At 33.1% G+C, this 18,645-nt stretch overlaps 2 protein-coding genes across 2 annotated transcripts; one reads left to right on the forward strand and one right to left on the reverse strand.

Annotated features, from left to right (window-relative positions):
• Window positions 1–5,028: 5,028 nt before the first annotated feature.
• Window positions 5,029–11,999, forward strand: LOC107859416 (cold-responsive protein kinase 1). Its single transcript, XM_047406954.1, has 7 exons — window positions 5,029–5,449; window positions 6,322–6,470; window positions 7,799–7,911; window positions 8,245–8,455; window positions 8,535–8,769; window positions 10,557–10,707; window positions 10,980–11,999. The coding sequence occupies exons 2-7, from the start codon at window positions 6,398–6,400 to the stop codon at window positions 11,298–11,300; spliced, it is 1,104 nt and encodes a 367-aa protein (XP_047262910.1). The 5' UTR covers window positions 5,029–5,449; window positions 6,322–6,397; the 3' UTR covers window positions 11,301–11,999.
• Window positions 12,000–12,956: 957 nt separating this feature from the next.
• LOC107859415 (clathrin light chain 1) lies at window positions 12,957–16,648 on the reverse strand. Its single transcript, XM_016704420.2, has 3 exons — window positions 16,187–16,648; window positions 13,685–13,838; window positions 12,957–13,554 (listed from the first exon to the last, which is right to left on the reverse strand). Exons 1-3 carry the CDS (start codon window positions 16,564–16,566, stop codon window positions 13,123–13,125), a joined length of 966 nt encoding a protein of 321 aa, XP_016559906.1. The 5' UTR covers window positions 16,567–16,648; the 3' UTR covers window positions 12,957–13,122.
• Between the last annotated feature and the right edge of the window lie 1,997 nt (window positions 16,649–18,645).

Genomic DNA, 18,645 nt, shown 5'->3' on the forward strand with positions numbered 1-18,645 from the left:
TTTGCCACAAAAAATAAATAGATTATTCAACTAATAACACACAATCTGCAAAAATTTTGAAAGGAGAGATTTAATGACAAAGACAACTTGAAAATCAGGCGTAGAAACAAACTTGAGAGAAAAAAAAATACTATTATTGGCAATGAGTATTTTTGTAGAAGTAAAGGATTAATGAGTTAAATAAAATACTAATTACTTTTGTTGGCAAAAGATCACATAGCATTCTATTGGGGGGGGTTGTTTTTTTTTTTTAATTTTGGGTGTAAAAGTCACATAATTTATTTATAAAATAAAAGTTTTTTCTATGTATTTTTGGAGATAAAGTGTCATACCCAAACTCAATTCATGCAGCCCAGCCAATTTTTCAGGAAAAGTAAGTGGAAATAATTTATTTTTGAGAAAATTAATTGGAGAAAAAAGATGAAAAGAAGATTTTATTTAAAGGAGAGTCTTTTAATGAAGGACAAAAAGTTCGATCCACTTTTCTAAGGGCGTTCGCACTTTTAATATATTATTCATTATGCTTTACCTGCTCTATAAAAAAGGGTGACGACTCTTTCGTTGTGATAGTTGTTTCGAATGTTCTCTCCAAGATGTCTAATGCAACAACCAAAGTAAGCTGAAGTAAAGAAAAGTAAACCCATCTTTGGAATACTTGGATGCCTATTCGATACAAAACACAACTCTTCAGTATCTTCGATGCAGCGTCGCAGTTGTTAAAAAAAATCTATAAGAGGCACCACATTCCTTGTCCGCTACACAAAAAGCGACAGGAAAGATGTGATTCTCCGCATCCTGTGCCACCTCCGCTAGCAGAACTCCATTATACCTGCTCCTCAATAAGGTACCGTCGACGGCTATGCCTTTTCTCAAACGTCAAAAACCTTGAATCCAAGCACCATAGAATACAAAAAAGTACTTGAACCTTCCATTTTCATCCAGATGCAATGTCGTCTTACTTTCGGGATTTTTGGACTCAATCATGTAATGTTAAGCAGCCAAGACTTCATACCCATGTTCGAGTGTCCCCCGAACCAGGTCCTTTGCAATCCCCATGACCGTATATACCTTCCAATAACTGACCAAGACACCCAAATCCGTAAGGAGTTGACTGGCCATAAGCCTTGTTGAAGGGCCTTTGCCATCGGGGAAACTACTCCTGAAATATTCACCGAGGACCTTTGCCGTGGCGTGAGGATTTTGACCCGAGATGTGCTTTGAACCACATGTGTGATGTTTTTCATGTTTATGAATGACGAATCTATCAGAACTTTCGTACTTCACCGCTGTCAACCACCACTTGTAGTTCGAATTAGCACATTTGAAGCAAAAGACACTGCTCGAATTAATCAACTTCTTTATTTTGAAATCTTTTTTCACGCAAGAAATAAACAAAGTTTTAGATAGTTCATTCTTGTCCTTGAATGACATTCCAATAAAAAAGTCGGTCCCGTCGTCTTGAAGATTTCCAGATTGTGTCTATTGAGAAGAACTGCACATCGTATTGGTCGCATCAACGGGCGTAGGTGTTTGATCATCATCTAGAATATTCATGTCTAGATCATCCAACCTATCATCAAAGAAGTCTTCTTTTTCTTCTTCTTCTTTTACGTTCTGGCTCTCATTCTCTCTCGTCTTTTCAACCATGTATACCCTTAACAATGGCCTGGTTGAATCACTTAGATAAGAACGCAACCGAACCTGATCAGTTATATTGAAAGACAGTACCCTCTGATTTTCAAAGAAGTTGTGCATGTAGCTGATGACGAATTCTTTCGGTTGACAAGTCAGTCCACAAAAGCTAATGATTAAGTTCACAAAATTATCATACGAAACATCACTTTGGACTGTTATAGCTATCGTCTCTAGTATTTCACCCTCTTTCCAATGTCATACATATCGATTGCTCTTCTCGACCCAATGACCATGACAATCCACCCCTATTGTTATTAATCCCTCTATTAGTGGTACCTAAATAAAGTCATTTGTTAAAAAAAGTTGATAGTGATTTCATAGTGCCTTGAATGAATCCCAACAGATGTGTTATCTGTGCAACAGGTAAGTGATGAGTCGCAACAGATTCTTACTTGTTGGGATTCATGTTACGGGTCTGAATATCCATTGCAACAGATGAATCGCTTGTTGGAATTGATGTTATAACTAAAAACTAAATCACCTTTGAAACTAATTTCAATAGATGAGTGACAGTTGCAACAGATAATTAACCTGTTGCGACAGATGACTTACCTGATGCAACAGGTTATTAATCTGTTGTAACCTATGTTGGAATCGTGTTCAGGTTCTATTGCAACAGATAACTAATCTGTTGCAACATATATGTCAAATGTTGCAACAGATGAGCCATCTGTTTAAACATGAATCCAACATATTAGTCTTCCTTTGAAACAGATGTGTCATCTGTTGCAACAGATGATTTATCTGTTTAAACAAATGGATTTTATGTTGGATTCATGATTGGGTTCTATCCATTGTTGGAAAACAACAACACAATAGCAGTTACCCAGATGACAAATTCAACTAAAAATCATAATTTGACTTACCAACTTCTCCTATAAAGTAATGCCAAAGTGGAAAGTGATGTTAGAAACAAAATTTGACCTAAGAAATTGGTCAAATAGCAACAGTAGCGATAACAACAACAAATGGTCAACAAGAACAAGATGAAGATGATAATGAAGTAGAAGATGATGAATGAAGCAGCAGCAACAATGAACAACAAAAATCGCTAAGAGAGAGAAATCAACAAAGGGTGAGAAGAGAGAGAAAGACGTCTTTTTTTTCCTCTATTTTTCGTTATATAGGCTAACATTTGGATCAAAATATAAATTTAAAAATTTGTGGGTTATTTTCAAACTTCCCCAACTTTCTTAATCCATAATAAAGTAATTGTCACCTCCACCTAATAAGTAAGACTTGTGTCACCTACACCTCATTTTAAAACTCTTTTGTCACCTGTGGCCCAAACACCCATGTAACTCATTCATGTGTCAAATTAGTATTGTCTAAAGAGTCCAATTTTTTTAATTTTTTTTAAATTTGTTTTGAAAGTTGTTGTGGAAATTGATAGCGATACCGTTGGGTAAAAGTCAATATAAGATCTCTTAAATTTAAAAGTCCAGAATGATTGAATTTAATCAAAATTAGAAGTGTTAAATGGATAAACTGAATTGAATTTAAGCGAGTTAAGATGAATAAATTAATAAATCAACATATTACTCCTTTTTTGAAGTACTTATTTGGGCTAAAATGAATTAAGTTGAGTTAAGCTAAAACGCGAGTCATAACCCAATGCTTTTAATTTTATTTTATTTTAAGCTTTCTAGTTCAAATTCTGAATTTATTAAGCATGAATGATTCTGTATCTAATTAAGTTGAAAACAACAAAACAATCATATGATTGTAATGTAATAAACACGTACAAAATATTAAATACGAAATATACAAATCAATATTGTCTTAAAGTTAAAACCATATTTTATTTTAAAAATTGTGGTGTGAATTGATACAGATATACAGTTGAGTAAAAGTCAAATATGTGACTTGTTAAAATCAAAATCAATTAAAAAGTCCAAAATGACTTTAACAAAATCCAAATTATAATTGCCAATGAAGCTTTCAAAACTAGGTGGAGAATCATTAATTTGAAGATACTCGGTCGCTAACGACAAAATAATATATACTACTCCTACTATAATACTTTTATTACAAACACACAAATTGATAAAAAGTCAAAACACATTACACATGGAGCCATTTGGAGAGCATATGAAAAAAAAGACATTAAATTAATATCCAAATATTATGAAAATCGTTAAATACCTTTTTATTACAAATAATCGTCCAAAAAATAAAAAAGAGCAAAGTTTATTAGGGGAGAAAATCTTAGAGTTTACTAAACCAAAGTCATAAGACTCAGATGACGAGAATCAAAGTAGAAAAATGAAACAAGTGATAATTGAGATACGAAACTTATGGAAAAAATAATATTTTTAATATATTTTCTATCATTAATTTTATGAAATAAAATATTATCAAACCCAAAATCAAGAATTATAAATTAATTTTTCCCCAATATTTGATTTTATTAAAATAGACTAACATTTGGCCATTCTCCTTTGATTTCAGAAGTCTACTTTGACGTTCTAGAGTACTCAAATAATTCATATGGAAATGTAGCTATTTTTTTCTTTCTTTCTCTGGGTTTGAATATTACAAAATATATTGCTATCCATAATATTTAATTAATGATCAAATTTAACTCGAGACTTTAACTAACCATCCATAAAATAAATGAAGTGGCCTTATTAAACAAATGCATTGAATATTTTTAAGGAGTTCTTGTATCGTTGTGTATGAACTATTTTGTCAAACTTTAATTTGGATACAGCTTATTATTACCCACTTTTAATAGTATCTCATTACCTAACTCATTAAAATTTTGTTAGGTTGATTGAAGTACAGTTAACAGTTTGACTTTTTAATTAACAATCCTAATCAGAGTGTTCAACTATAAATCAAAAATTACTTCTATTACTAGAATTTTGTAAAATTAGTGTAATATGGTGTCACTGTTTCCTCACCCTTTTTTGCCACAACTTTGATCGATAGCTATCATTAATTTAAGTCTTTTTTTGTTAGTCTAATCAAATATATTTTACTTTCATAAATTCAACGGACAAAATATTTAGGGGTTATTTGGTATGGGATTGGGATAAACAAAGTTATCTCATGCATTCAAATATTCCACGAAATTAGTGTCTCCATTATATATATATATATATATGAATAATCTATTCCATTATTATAAATTAAATAATGACAAATTAACACCTCCAATCAAACATAAGATAAAATAAACTTATATTTTATTTCAAAATTATTACTCCTTATCAATTACACCAAAAGAACTTTCAAAGGTTTTTTTTTTTTTTAATTTTCCATCCGATGTTCGGTACCACATTGAAGCCCAACTAATTCGTATTCACATCGGGTAAGGCCCCATAGCGCTCCCAATTCAGAGTCGAACCTTCGACCTCGCAGCCCCATTCGCTGCTATTTTTTTGAAAAGAGAATGGGAATCCAGAAAAAGGCAATGTTTAATGTTATTTGAGGAAGGGGTGGTTGAAGAAAGTGGGAAAGAAGCAGCAAGCGGAAAGTAGAGGGAGTCGCTTTCTGCTTGTAACACTCTCAATATTTCCATCTACGTGAAACGCGGTTGATAAACAACTCTATCATAATGAATACACAGAAATAGCCAACAATGACGACTCTTTTTACTTTTCCTTCTTCTCCACCACCCCCAACTCTAACATCAATAAGCCTCTTCTCCCATCCTCCTCCTTCTTATTCTTCTGTTCATTCTCCATTTTCCTTCCCTCCGGCCAATCAAACATATAGGATTACCAGTTGAGAAATCAAATCTAGCAAGGTACTAAGACTTTTTAGTTGTTATAGTTTTGTTTTCACCATATAAATTTAAATGTAGTTTTTTTCATCGTTATATTGATATGACAAGTTTTGCAATTTGTATATTACTAAGAAGTATTATTCTAAGTTTTTTTCTTTCTTCCTGTTACGGAATGAATCATTTATGATTTGAGTGTAGTTTAGCTGCAATCTGCTTTATTGTATCTTGTGTAATTTGGTTTTCTTTTTCTTTTCTCTCTCCCTGTGTTGGTAGCTCGTTCTGTATAAGCGCTATAGTTGAGAGCTTGAAATTGTTTATCATAAATGATCATTTTGATTTCATATGGATGGAAATAAACCTAGATTAGTTTTAGCGCATTAAGCTATCTAATTCCTCGCCTTTTGACTTTTTGCCCATTTTTTAATATGTAGGCAAGTTTAATTCCAATGAAAAAAAATTCGGGTTAAGTATATTAATTTTTATTTGAATTTAAAGCTCATAATTATTTTGATTATTCTAAAGTTTTGTACTACAGTTTATGATAATAGTAGCAGTGTGTCATATGTCATGCACATTTGAAGGGGATGGATTCAGAATTAAAATTCTATGCGCTCAATTTTTGAATTTCTTAGTATTGAATTCATTGTATTTGTAAAACAATGGATTCAGACTTACTATTTGTTGCAATTTTTAGTAAAATTTTATATATAAATTTGTGCTCCACGTTAAAAGACTGGCGTTTGATTTATCTGCACATGTTTTTGTGCTGCTTCTGCTGTTCTTTGAGGCAGTAAAATATCCATCTGAGAAAAAATTGTTCTGCCTTAATACTAATTAGTTTAACAAGTTGAAACTTTTTTTCTTTCTTTGTTTTGCTGGTATTCCTGGTGAAGGCTCACATGTAATTTACTCATCAAGAGGCACTATCAATTGATTTAGAATATTTGTCCTTGCAAAACGGAATTGGACATGACTTGTTGCTTCTTTGGTGCCCGGAAAAAGAGTGGCGATCTTGTTCATCATGATACAAGCGATACAGGAGGTAAGTAGGAACTGGGATGGTAGCTGATCAATTGTTTTCTGGTTTTATGGATTTATTTGGTTTTAGAGGATTATGTCATTGGCATCGACACTCATGTTCATAATGTGTGAGGGAATGACACTGTTATGAACTTGCCTAGTCAAAAAATATCATAAGTTAACTTGATTTATGTTTTATTCAGGACAGTGGAAGAAAATATAGGTGGTTTTGATAAGTTCGTTTTATTTACGTATAGGAAAAATGATCAAAAACACCCTTCTAATATCCAGAATTGAGCAATTTTGTCTCTGTTACACTTTTGGTTCTTGTCCTTGTTAGTGGGGAGGTTAAAGTTGCGCAACTTCAAATATAGTACAAGGGCAAATTTGACCCTTTTCCCTATAATATACATATCAATAAAACATTTTAAACTCAATGTGCTGTCAAATGCCACCGCATAAATATATGCTGCAATACCATCAATTTCTTTTGTGTTGCAATAATACGAGCTCCTTTAAACACTTCGCTTCACAAACCTGAACAATCATTCAAAACATCTGTCAAATACAAGAATGGAGGTAAGTTGGACTTTCTTTTGCTCCCCTTGACTGAAAGTAAAGGGATGAAGGTAAAAACATGCATATGTTAAGAAAAAAATATGCTGGAATGACAAACTTAAGAACTATAGCAAATGTCATACGATAACCATAAATGAGTAGATTGAGCATGATATGCAAGTTTCAAGGCTTATGAAAGTGGGAATCAATATTATGGTTTACATACATCAGATGGATTGAGGGTGAAGTAATGAGAAAATAATACAAAATGCTCACAGCTGTACCAGAAATTATTAGTACTTTGGAGATGCATTGCACACCATCTTCAACTTAGGTGTAAGTAACGGCAATGCAAAAAAAAAAAAATACTTTTCTGGATTACTTGAATGTCTTCTCTAGAGCTTGTTTCAAGTAAATCAAGGCGGCCCATCTTGAAATACGGAAGATACTCGGAGACAATAAATTGGCAGGTTCAATGTAAGGGTCAAGAGTAGAATTCCGAGTGTAGTCAAGTGTATTTCCTACTTATCTATCAGGCTATTATTCCGGTGTGTTGTGTTTGTGTTATTTGTTATGATAAACGAGTTTAACTATACTGAGTAGTGTGAAATTTCAGTGTCTAATTTCACATGAATATTTGATGCCATTCATTGTGTTCTTGGTCCTAATTAGATGCCTTTAGAAAAAAACTGCTGCTTAAATTTCTTTCACCTCAATTTATACACAGCAAATAAGATAATTGATCTCTATTCTGCATTTTCATATACCATAAGTATCTTTTATTTCTGGCAGGTGACTCCATTTCAAACACAAAGAATTTTTCATTTAATGAATTACGATTAGCAACCAACAGCTTCAACCAGTCTAATAAAATAGGGCGAGGCGGTTTTGGCACAGTATACAAGGTACAGCTCTGCTCAATGAACGCATCTCATGCTCTTTCATGCCGCAGTTTTATGCATTGACAACTTATTTTTGTGTCTTTTGCATAGTCCTGATTACAATGTTACATTCTTGGATGTTAGGGTTTATTTTAAGTAATACGAGCAGGCGTATTTCCTGAAATTCTCAGTTCTGTTGTTTGATTTTCATTATTATCTCCCCTTTCTTAAAGAGCTGTGTAGTACGGTAATTGGCTTTGCTTCTGAGGTTAAGACTTTAGTAACTAAAAAAATCATGTCTTGAATTAAACTGATATGGTTATTGGTGCTGGTTTTTAACTCGAAAGCAATTTGCAGGGAACTCTAAAAAAAGGAAAAGAAATAGCTGTGAAGACACTTGCAGCAGAATCAAGGCAGGGTTTGCGGGAGTTTTTGACAGAAATTGAGACAATATCAAATGTTAAACATCCAAATCTAGTTGAGATAATTGGACGCTGTGCTGACGGAAATAACCGGATTTTGGTCTATGAATATCTGGAAAACAGAAGTCTTGATCAAGCACTGTTTGGTAATTGCCCAACTTCCGGTGAAATAAAGGATTAACTTCAGAATTATGGAATGGCTGATAATGGTATTTACCTTTGCAGGTTCAGGGACTAGAATTAAGTTAGAATGGGGAAAAAGGGCTACTATTTGCTTGGGTACCGCTCAAGGTATTGCGTATCTACATGAAGAGCTAGTGCCACATATAGTGCACAGGGACATAAAAGCTAGTAATATTCTTCTTGACAAGAATTATACACCAAAAATTGGAGATTTTGGTCTTGCCAAACTTTTCCCAGATAACATCACTCATATCAGCACAAAGATAGCAGGAACAACGTACGTTTTCCTCTGAAACTGTAGTTGAATCTCTCTATATTATGCATTGCTGAATAATGGACCTTTTTATGGCTTCATTGGGTTTTAGGGTGTAATCAATAGTTATGATACGATGAGATGCTATAATTGTATTTAAAATAAAAAGAAGTGGGAAACAATGTCCGGAAATGAATGCAATGAAGTAAGAAAGTAAAAATGAAGCTTTCACGGGTGACAAGTTCATATAACTAGAGTCCTTTTTCGTTCTTTTCTTTTTGGGTTCGGGATTGCTACTTGTTGTGGTGACTGTTTTATCTTTGGGTGAAGAGTCGAATCAAATATGAAAAAAGTACTAAGATTTTTAGGCCCGGAAGCAATATTTGACCCTACCTACTATGCCTAATGCTGAGTCTTCTGAGTGAATGGGAGCGGTATGGACATGGAGGAGTCATTAGAAATTATTTGAGGTTAAAATGAGCCTGAGTGAATTAGTTTGTTTCTTCACTGCAGCTGATTAGATTGTATTTCATGAAGTAAAAAAGGGAACTGGTAGATAAAACATGTGAACAAATATTTATAGTTAGATTTCATTGTACACATATATATATGATTAAATGAGAAGTCAATTCATCTATATTTTGTGGTTAGTGCTGCTATCCTGAAAATAATCCAGCTGCACATATAAATTTTTGAAACGTAACTACTTTTACTTAGAAAGTTGAAAATTATGTTGTCATCTCGTGAACTCACAAAGCAATACATTAAATGGGTTTATAACATTGCAAAGTAAGTCACAGTCCTACCAGTGATAAACACACAAATTTTAACCTTCTTTCATAAGTCAATCAAAGCCAGTTTCCCTAGTACAAAGTTTGAAAGTAAACTTAATAGGAGGTGTGCTAACAAATAAAGAACTATTCTGCAAATCAAGATAAAGAGAAAGCAAGAAAATTGAAGTAAGCAATGCAAACTATGTTTTAAAATTTTATATATAGTTGACAGATGCAAAAAAGAAACACTAACAAAAAGAAACTACAATAAAGAATAAAGTAGACTAATTATTTCTTTTCCAAATCTTTGGAATCATTTGTAAACAATTATGTGAGCATTTGAAAATTTCAATTTCTTGATGATCTGTATTGGTTAACATACTATATGAAAGCAAAGAATGCTACTATAACTTTGGTTATATATGGAAAATGTTGAAGTATTTACGGGTGGTTTTTAAATACTAGTTGTTTCAATCAAAAGGATTATGTTTACGTTTAGCATCTTGGTAGAAAATAAAATAAGAAATTCATCTGGGTAGAACATAATATCGTTTTTTCCCTTTTTCAGTACTGCTATGTGCTATGCGCTATGCGCCTGTGTACAGTTAAGTGATAAACAAAAGAACTAGACAACTAGTTGAGCAAAATTTGTCCAAAAACAGTCATGATCATTGAAGCTAGGAAATTGGTTCTATTTGCAACAATCTTCAAGCGTTGATGTCACTAAATTGAGCATAAAATGATTAGCCATGCTTGTATATAAGCACAATGTATGCATCTTATAGTTTTTTCCTTTTTCTTTTAAGTTCACGCTGTTTTATGTCTGACCTTCTACAGTTCTCAACCATCAAAAGACTATGTTAAAACTCGCCATTTATCGAGAACATGATTTTAACCTTACTCTTGTATGCATATTTGTCAAGTACATCAATGGCAGATTCAAAAGGACTAGCTTTAATCTGTGATACCAAGCACCCTCCAAAAGATTTGCTGGAGGCAAGTATCTGACTTTTTAAATTTTTTCTCTCTCCCAAGCAGTGGCTATCTGGCACCTGAATATGTATTAGGCGGACAATTAACGATGAAGGCTGATGTTTACAGTTTTGGGGTCCTAATACTTGAAATAGTGAGTGGCAGGAGCAGCAGCAGCAGTATTTGGCAAAGCGATAAAAAGTCACTCCTTGAATGGGTGGGTCAGATTGTTCTAAGTTCCTTAATTTCTTCTTAGTATTGCATTCTTTTCGTGGTGTAGCATCAGTAATGTGTTGCATGATTCATCTTGTATCACAATACAACTGAATCTCACAAATGTATGACTAGCCAGTTCTTCAAATTGAAGATATATTAAGAGTACGATAAGTTCCGAAATGGATTAGCTATTTGTAAATGCAATTTCTCACTTACCCTTTTGTCCCTCATACCAAGTGATCGAAATGACAGAAGTACGATTTATTGCATCAGGCCTGGCGGCTCTATCAAGAGGAAAAGCTATTGGAGTTGGTGGATGAAGAACTAGACGATTTCCCGGAAAAAGAAGTGGTCAGGTACATCAAGGTAGCTCTCTTCTGCACACAAGCAAATTCAAACAGAAGACCAATGATGAGCCAGGTTATTGAGATGCTTTCGAGAAATATACAGCTAAATGAGAAAGAACTTACACCACCTGGTTTCTTCGAAGATTATGGAGGAGAAAGTACGCGATCAAAATTGAAGTTGTCTGAATGCAGTACTAGTCAACAAAGTTTTTCACCCCTCACAATCACTCAGGTGACCCCTAGATAATCATCCTTGCTGATCAGGACGTGAATCACTCTTCCCAGTAGATTGTTTGCAGCTTAAGGTGACGTTTGTTTGAGATTTTCAAGGATTGAGTTTGCAGACTTCTTTATTTTGGAGTTTTCACACACACAAAAAAAAAAAAAAGGATGAACAATTTTGATTCCAGATTTAGTATTTCAAAGAGTCGAAAACTAGTCTCTAAAGTTCTTGAAATATTTGAGTCTGAAAATGTAGTTCAGACACTTTTTCACATCAATCAAACATTGAGTTTGCAAACTCAAATTTTAGAAAGTTTCAAACGAATGCCATCTAAGTTGAGAGAAGATTGATATTGCAGAACTAGTGATATAGGAAGATATTGTTAAAGACAAAATTCCAGCAATTCATGTGTTATATTTTTGTTTTATCCTTAATTACTGTTGTTCTATACGTTTTCCCTCAATTTTTTGGTCCTTTCTTTACGTTATTATTTTCTTTGTGACAGGTAGAATAGGTGATTATGATTGCATTCATATCCAACTTCTTAGGTCCTTTCTTTACGTTATTATTATTTTTTTCTGACAGGTAGTATAGGTGATTATGATTGCATTCATATCCAACTTTTTATGTGTAGACATGGCTCAAGAAATATCATTGCATTGTACTTTCACCACTCAAACGTCACTATAAAATTTTAGCAGTTACAAAATAAAGTTGAGAGTACTTAGCACATGACTATACTTGGATGATAAATGTGAAGGATAGAACATATCTTGAAAGTTCGGTATAAATATTGGGTGCGATGTTGTTAGCAAGTGAAAGAATACGAACTCAGTAAATGACATGTAAGATGATGGATTTTATTTGAAATGTTTGAGCCCTTGAAGAGGTCTGTTTGCTGTGACATAAAATTTTGATTCATATCCCGTTAATTCAAACAATCCTGCGTGCGTTTGTTCCTTTTTTATTTTCCTTTTGTCTTACCTTTTGGCTTTGAGAGAGAATACTGAACTTTGATTTTCAATTAAGGTCATGTTTGCTACGAATAAAATGTTCATTACAAAAAATATTTTTAATAAGTGATTTTTTCATGCACTATTTGATATTTGGCAAGTAAAAAATATTATTTGTAAATTAATAATCTAGACCAATACTAGCAAAGTTTTTAATAGCTTTGCTTGACTAATTAAAAGTTTTATCTAGTTGGTAAAAGTTTGATTTCCCACCTTGTAATCTCTTCCCTGTGCCCCTTCCCTATGTAGTAAAATATTTTATTAAAAATACATAAATATTAAGGGAATGAGTAGGGGGCCGGGGGGGGAGGGGTCGAGTGCATTTTGTTGGAGGATGGTTGTTGGAGCGGGAAGGAGATAGCACAATGACACTTAAAAAGTTTACTTTCCTACACAAATTTTCTTAAATATTTTGATACCCAACTAAACGTAAAAAAACAGATGTTTTGTTAAAATATTTTCCACGATACCAAACGCGCTACACCAATAAGAGTGATAAGACCAACGCACATGCAAGACCACTAATGAAAATCTGGGCTAGAAAAGGATCGTAATGTTTAACCACCAAATCAACTTTCAAGAAACATAACGGTTCTGCAAACAAGAAAATAATGAATGCACCTCCAACAAAGAAAGACCTAAATAGTACAATAAACAAACTCAGAAATCCAACGCAACAAAATGCAGTTATTGTTTGTCACGAACCAATAGAATAGGTAGTAGAATGGCACAGAATGTAGAAGTGATACAAAATTCATAAAGGAAAGAGTATTCTGTAAGAGGATAATAACACATTACAACATCAAAGACTAAGAAATTAGGCAGAAAGCCGATCATTCCGCAGCGGCAGGTTCTTCTGATGTCTGAGCAACTGTGGTATCACTGGGAGGTGCATCTGAAGTTCCATTTGGTGCTGCATCTTTAGCATTCTTAGCGTCTTTTCCATCCTTCCCGGCTTTGGCATCCTTGGCGTCTTTTCCATCCTTCCCAACTTTGGCGTCCTTGGCAGGAGCAGGAGGGGGTGGTATCATGTGAGGTGGCGGGGTGTGCTTAAGCTTGAGCAGTATGTGGCGCATCCTAGAAAGATCGGTAGGTTTCCCAGGTTTAGGCCCTTGGACAACAGTGATAGATGGCTTCTTGTCTTGATCCTTCTTCCTTCCCTTCTTCTCAATGTTGGGCACCTCCTTGGGAATGAGCTCTGCTATGGCTTTCCAATATTGCTTGTCAGCTTCTTTATGGAACTTTTCTTGATTAGTCAAGTACAACTGTCACGGGGGAGGGGTGAAAAGAACTTGTCAAAGTTAGATATACAGAAAAGAGCAAGGAGGATCAAATATAACTCTAGTTTGTAAGAGAGACTATAATTGACCAAATATAACTCCCCTAAAGCTTCACCTTCTCTCTCTCGCGGTTAGTTGTCTTATTGGTCTCAATATTGAGATTTCTTTTCTCATAGAATGCTATCTTATATTCTTCACCTTCCTCAATAATTTGGTTTCTGATTTCCTTTTCTCTCTTCTCCTTCTCCTCAAGGCGGATAGCATTTTGCCTGCATCCAAAAACGAAAAACAAATGAAAACAGAGGTTAACAACACATATATACGAACCCTTCCAATAATCCTGGAAAATATTGCACAAACGCTTAATTTGTTCTATCCTATGCCAAATATAAACCTCAAAATTGTCAGACTCATGTGGCACCCTACACACATATGACAGCTCAGTTTCTTCATTTCAACTACTAGACATCGAAAAATCTAGCCAAAAAAGAGGCATGTGCTGTTCTAATGATATTTTTTTTATTTTCTTCTTTTTCATTTAATCTGGCAAAACGACTCATCGTCTAGATAGACAGAATCCTCTCAAGGAAATACTCCTCTCCAGAAACAAAGTAGTTCCTTTTTTGTTGTTCAACACCTCACCTCCTTATACAAAGTCGTCGCTCATTCTTTTCTCTAAACTAAACCCCCAGAATTGTTACACTTGCAATTGCACTTCATTTTTATCAAAGGCTATTAGAAAAAAAGACAAATCTAACGGGACTCTACATGCAAGAGGCAATTAAACTTGTGCTTTAGTAAAGAAAGGAACACATAAGGGAAAAGAATGCATAAACTAACTATAAACACAGAAAATTTCAGTAAAAAAAGAAGGAGAAAACCAAGAATCAAAAACTTGGTGAATAATGGACCAAGCCTATTTTTTTAACCAAGAAAATCTTGACGGCGGTGAATGCTGACCAAGTGAAACACATGAAGTAAAATCATGTCAACCAGATTCAACACCGTGTAATTTTTCTGATTGAGATGCAAAGATGTAGTTGTAATTTTCTAATCCTGATTATACAACTGATTTTACTGTACTAAAAATGCTTTTCTTAAGCCGATGATCTATCGAAAACAGCCCCTAAGAAAGGTATGCATCCACCCTCCTAGACCCGATTTGTGGGATCACACTGGGTATTATGTTGTTATTAAAATACAAGAGAAATATTTTGTATGATTTCCCTATAAAGATGAACAGATGTGGACTAGAAATAGAAGACTGGTTTTAATCTTGTCAATAACACGCATCACCCCATGCTGGCCCCTACGTCTTAACCCCTAATCCCTTTATGCTAAAGCCCTCAAACCAATTTTCCAAATAAATGGCGAATACCAAAGGAAAAATTGTACATAACCACTTACTCTCAATAAAGAATAAGCCACCAAACCATGACTTGACATTTTCTAAAGTTCTCAAGAATACACTATCTCTTAGTACTTGTAGAAATAAATTCAAATAATAAATTTGCCAATGAAATTCAACCCCTAATCCCGAACTCTATATCATCTCATCCAAGAACCAGTCAGATTTGTTTCTGATTTTCTCTTTACACATACAGCTCCTTCAATCAAATAAGTTAAATCTTTCTCAATCCAGAAAATATTACGTATGATGTCAAGTGATGAAATAGTTCAGCAATCTTTAAACTTATGACAGGTTTTTGTCACCTTTATATGAGCTGATATCTCCTCTTTTGTAATTATGCATCTTCTTGATGCCTCCGTGATTTATAAAACACTTACTCGTAAAAAATAGTTCAGCACTTTGGACTTGATCCTTCTAACTTCTAAGTGAGAAAATTAATAAAGACATGTAAATAGATTTAAACATATTACCAGCTTACGTATATCTCAATTGAAACTTTTTAAAGTTTTTTCCCTATGCGGGACAATCCATGAACCAATACCAGGAGTTTATTCTAGCTCTAACAATAACTATTTAGTCTAAAGATAACCTAATTAGTTGTAGTCAAAAAACATTATGAGTGTCTTGACTCAAGCTTTTCTCAATTTTAGCACTAATAACTTACTAAAACCTTACTATTTTGTCCAATCGCACTAAACGCAGTAGTTTTGACAACAATTAATACAATAAAATCGAGACCAATAACATTCTCAAATACATTGATCTCAGGTAAAAGGTGAATGGCAATTAAGTACTCCAAATGGTAAAACCTACAACATTCAAATTTTCTTTTTTCCTTTTTTACTCACTTTTCTGAGATTACAGTGATCACTATCTCACACCGCTGAAACTCCTAAAATTAAGCGCAAACACAAACTAACAGATCTACTAGTATAACCTTAGATCTGCAAATCTAACTATACAAAAACAAAAGTTCCAGAATTTAATTACAGTTTAACGCCCGCAAAAAAAAAAAGGAATCACTATATAGCTTAGGAACTTTGGAATAAAACTGATCTCATCAATGATCTGCCATTTACCGTACTTAACAATAAACAATAGATCTATCAATTTTAGTTAAAAATCTTAATGAACAGCTTAAATTCAATATATTTTCATTTTTAGATCAAAATAAATTCGCGAAAATAGGAATAAAGTAGAACAAACCTTCGCCATTCACGGAGTGCAAAACCTTCCTCACGCATTTCATTCGGTGGAGGAAGAACAGGTCCATCAGAGCTAAAAATTCCTTCAGAATCTTCACCTAGATCGTAGGCCTTACCATTCCCATTCGAGATCGGAGCTCCAAACGAATCGGTTTGACCCGACCCCGACCCGAACCCGTAGGGATCGGGACTGTCGACGGTATGAGATACATGTTCCACCGTCACTTCCTCATAGTCTCCACCGAATCCACCTCCAGAGCTGTGGAACGGCGGCGTATCGGCGGTGTAAGAACCACCGCCGTAGTCTCCGTCGTCGAACGGAGTTGATGTCGCCGGTGCCGGTGAGTCACCGTCCATACTGAACGCATCAAATGAAGACATTTTCACTTTTTCTCTCTCTATAGTATGAAAATTTCTAGATTTTTCCTTCTCACTTACATGTGTTGTGCGTATATATATGTGAGAATCTATCTACTGTGTGTGTGAATTTATGTTTCTACTGTTTTTCATTCGTTTTTTTTTTAAATTAAGTCATCTTTGGTCAAAATTTGGATTTTTTATTTTTACTACATCTAAGCTAAGGTAAATTATTACAATAACAATACACTCGGTGTATTCTTATATAGCCGGATCTAAAGAGGGTAGAGTATACGTCGACCATAACACTAACTCAAATGAAATAGAGAGGTTATTTTCGATAGATCCCGGCTTAGAATCAATAATAAGATAAATTATTATAAGAAAATTTTAAGATTTGCTTTCCTTTCAAAATGGTTGACTTCTTTTAAAAAAAATTTAACTATTCTGAAAATTTTTAATGAAATTATGAAAATTTTATTATATTTTGTAATACTATTCTTATTATTAAATGACTCAATAAAGTGTATATATTTAAATTTATATTATTAAAATATAATTAATAAAATTAATGTAGTAAAATAAATTTCAAAAACATTTTTTTAAAAATAAGTGACAAATCAACAAGCGCTAACTATTTTAAAAAGAAGAAAGTAGTCAACTTTTTATTAGTTGGATGGACATTTTGTTGACAGGAGAAGATGTTATTTGTGATTATATATTTTTACTTAAAATATAGGATAATGTTTGGATAAATATATGGATTTTATTTGATCGTACAAGTACATTGATTTGAAAGGAAAAGACGCAAAAAAAAAAAATAGCTAATTTCATTTTGTAATGAGATTAAGATGTAACTTGAAAAATAAAAATAGCAAGACTCGAATCTCATTAAACGAGAAAATCAAAAATGGAAACTAAATTCGATAAGAAATTATTAAAAAAAAAAATTAGAGTCTAACTCTATCTTTAATAAACTCACCTTCTCACAAATCTATAAATTTCACTCTTTCAATCAAGTAATGGCTTTTAACATTCATTTAATTTAATATGATGAGTTGATAATATTTTTGATAATTGGAAAGCATGATAATTAACTTATTTTCCGCTAATTAAGAATCTCTATTAAAATATTTTTCTAACTTATTTAGTAAATTTTCATAATATTATTATGACAAATTTACTAGTTATTAGTATTATTATGATTATGATAGTTTCCTTTTTAACATTTGTTTGTTTTTTTTTCAACTTTAACATTTGTTGTTTAATATTTACCTTTTTGAATATGTGGTTACTTTTATTTTCCATTTTCACCCACCTTCCATAAAAATATAATTTAAAAACTATCCCTCACTTATGCTCTCTCCCCCTCCCCTTCAATCCAAAAGCAATTTTTATAGACTTTATACTTGTATTGCTTTATTACTTTCATCTCTAATTCATCAAAATTCAGAAGTTGTTCATCACCTTTAATTCATTCCAATTGAAAATCAAGTTACTACTTATGAAACAACCTTTCATGTAGTGACATGAATGTAACAAACAATTGAATTTAAAAATAATTGAAATAATTAAAGAAAACTAAGTGAATCATATTATTATATTAAAAAATTAAAAACAATTTAAATTTGACATGAATTCTTACTTTATTGCAATATATATCGAAAAGGCCTTTGTTAATTGTGTATGAACAAAATATGAATTTAAAGGCAGGGTAAGAAAGAGTTTAGCTAATGGAGATATTAACTCTTCTGGGAATTAGTAACGTGTAAACCATGTCAAATCAAGATCAATCAATATTCGAACGGAACAGATTTGAATTTTTCTTAGAATAGTTTACTAGACATCAACTGTATCATTTTGACACCTTTTGTTGATATGGGAAAATGAGTGTATCAAAGTGTGTGAGAAACTTATTTGAACGATTTTTATGCCTCTTATTTTCTTCATCTTCTTCTCCATTTTTAGCCAGTCATTTTTATTTCGTAAAATTTAAACTTCTTTAATGGTGAATAAAGGTGTAAAGCTATTTAATGCTTGATTTTTGAGTTACTCCATTGTTGACCTCACCAGTTACACTCTCACAACCTCTTCTCCGACCAA

Source organism: Capsicum annuum, chromosome 2, assembly GCF_002878395.1.
Source record: "Capsicum annuum cultivar UCD-10X-F1 chromosome 2, UCD10Xv1.1, whole genome shotgun sequence".
Classification (NCBI taxonomy): domain Eukaryota; kingdom Viridiplantae; phylum Streptophyta; class Magnoliopsida; order Solanales; family Solanaceae; genus Capsicum; species Capsicum annuum.

Excerpts from the sequence above, each read along its gene's own strand:
- LOC107859416 (XM_047406954.1), top strand. The coding sequence starts at position 6,398 with ATGACTTGTTGCTTCTTTGGTGCCCGGAAAAAGAGTGGCGATCTTGTT. Across the intron at positions 7,912-8,244 it reads GTTTTGGCACAGTATACAAG|GGAACTCTAAAAAAAGGAAA; the intron begins GTACAGCTCTGC and ends AGCAATTTGCAG. Across the intron at positions 8,770-10,556 it reads ACAAAGATAGCAGGAACAAC|TGGCTATCTGGCACCTGAAT; the intron begins GTACGTTTTCCT and ends TCTCCCAAGCAG.
- LOC107859415 (XM_016704420.2), bottom strand. The coding sequence starts at position 16,566 with ATGTCTTCATTTGATGCGTTCAGTATGGACGGTGACTCACCGGCACCG. Across the intron at positions 13,839-16,186 it reads GCACTCCGTGAATGGCGAAG|GCAAAATGCTATCCGCCTTG; the intron begins GTTTGTTCTACT and ends TTTTGGATGCAG. Across the intron at positions 13,555-13,684 it reads CTAACCGCGAGAGAGAGAAG|TTGTACTTGACTAATCAAGA; the intron begins GTGAAGCTTTAG and ends CCCCCGTGACAG.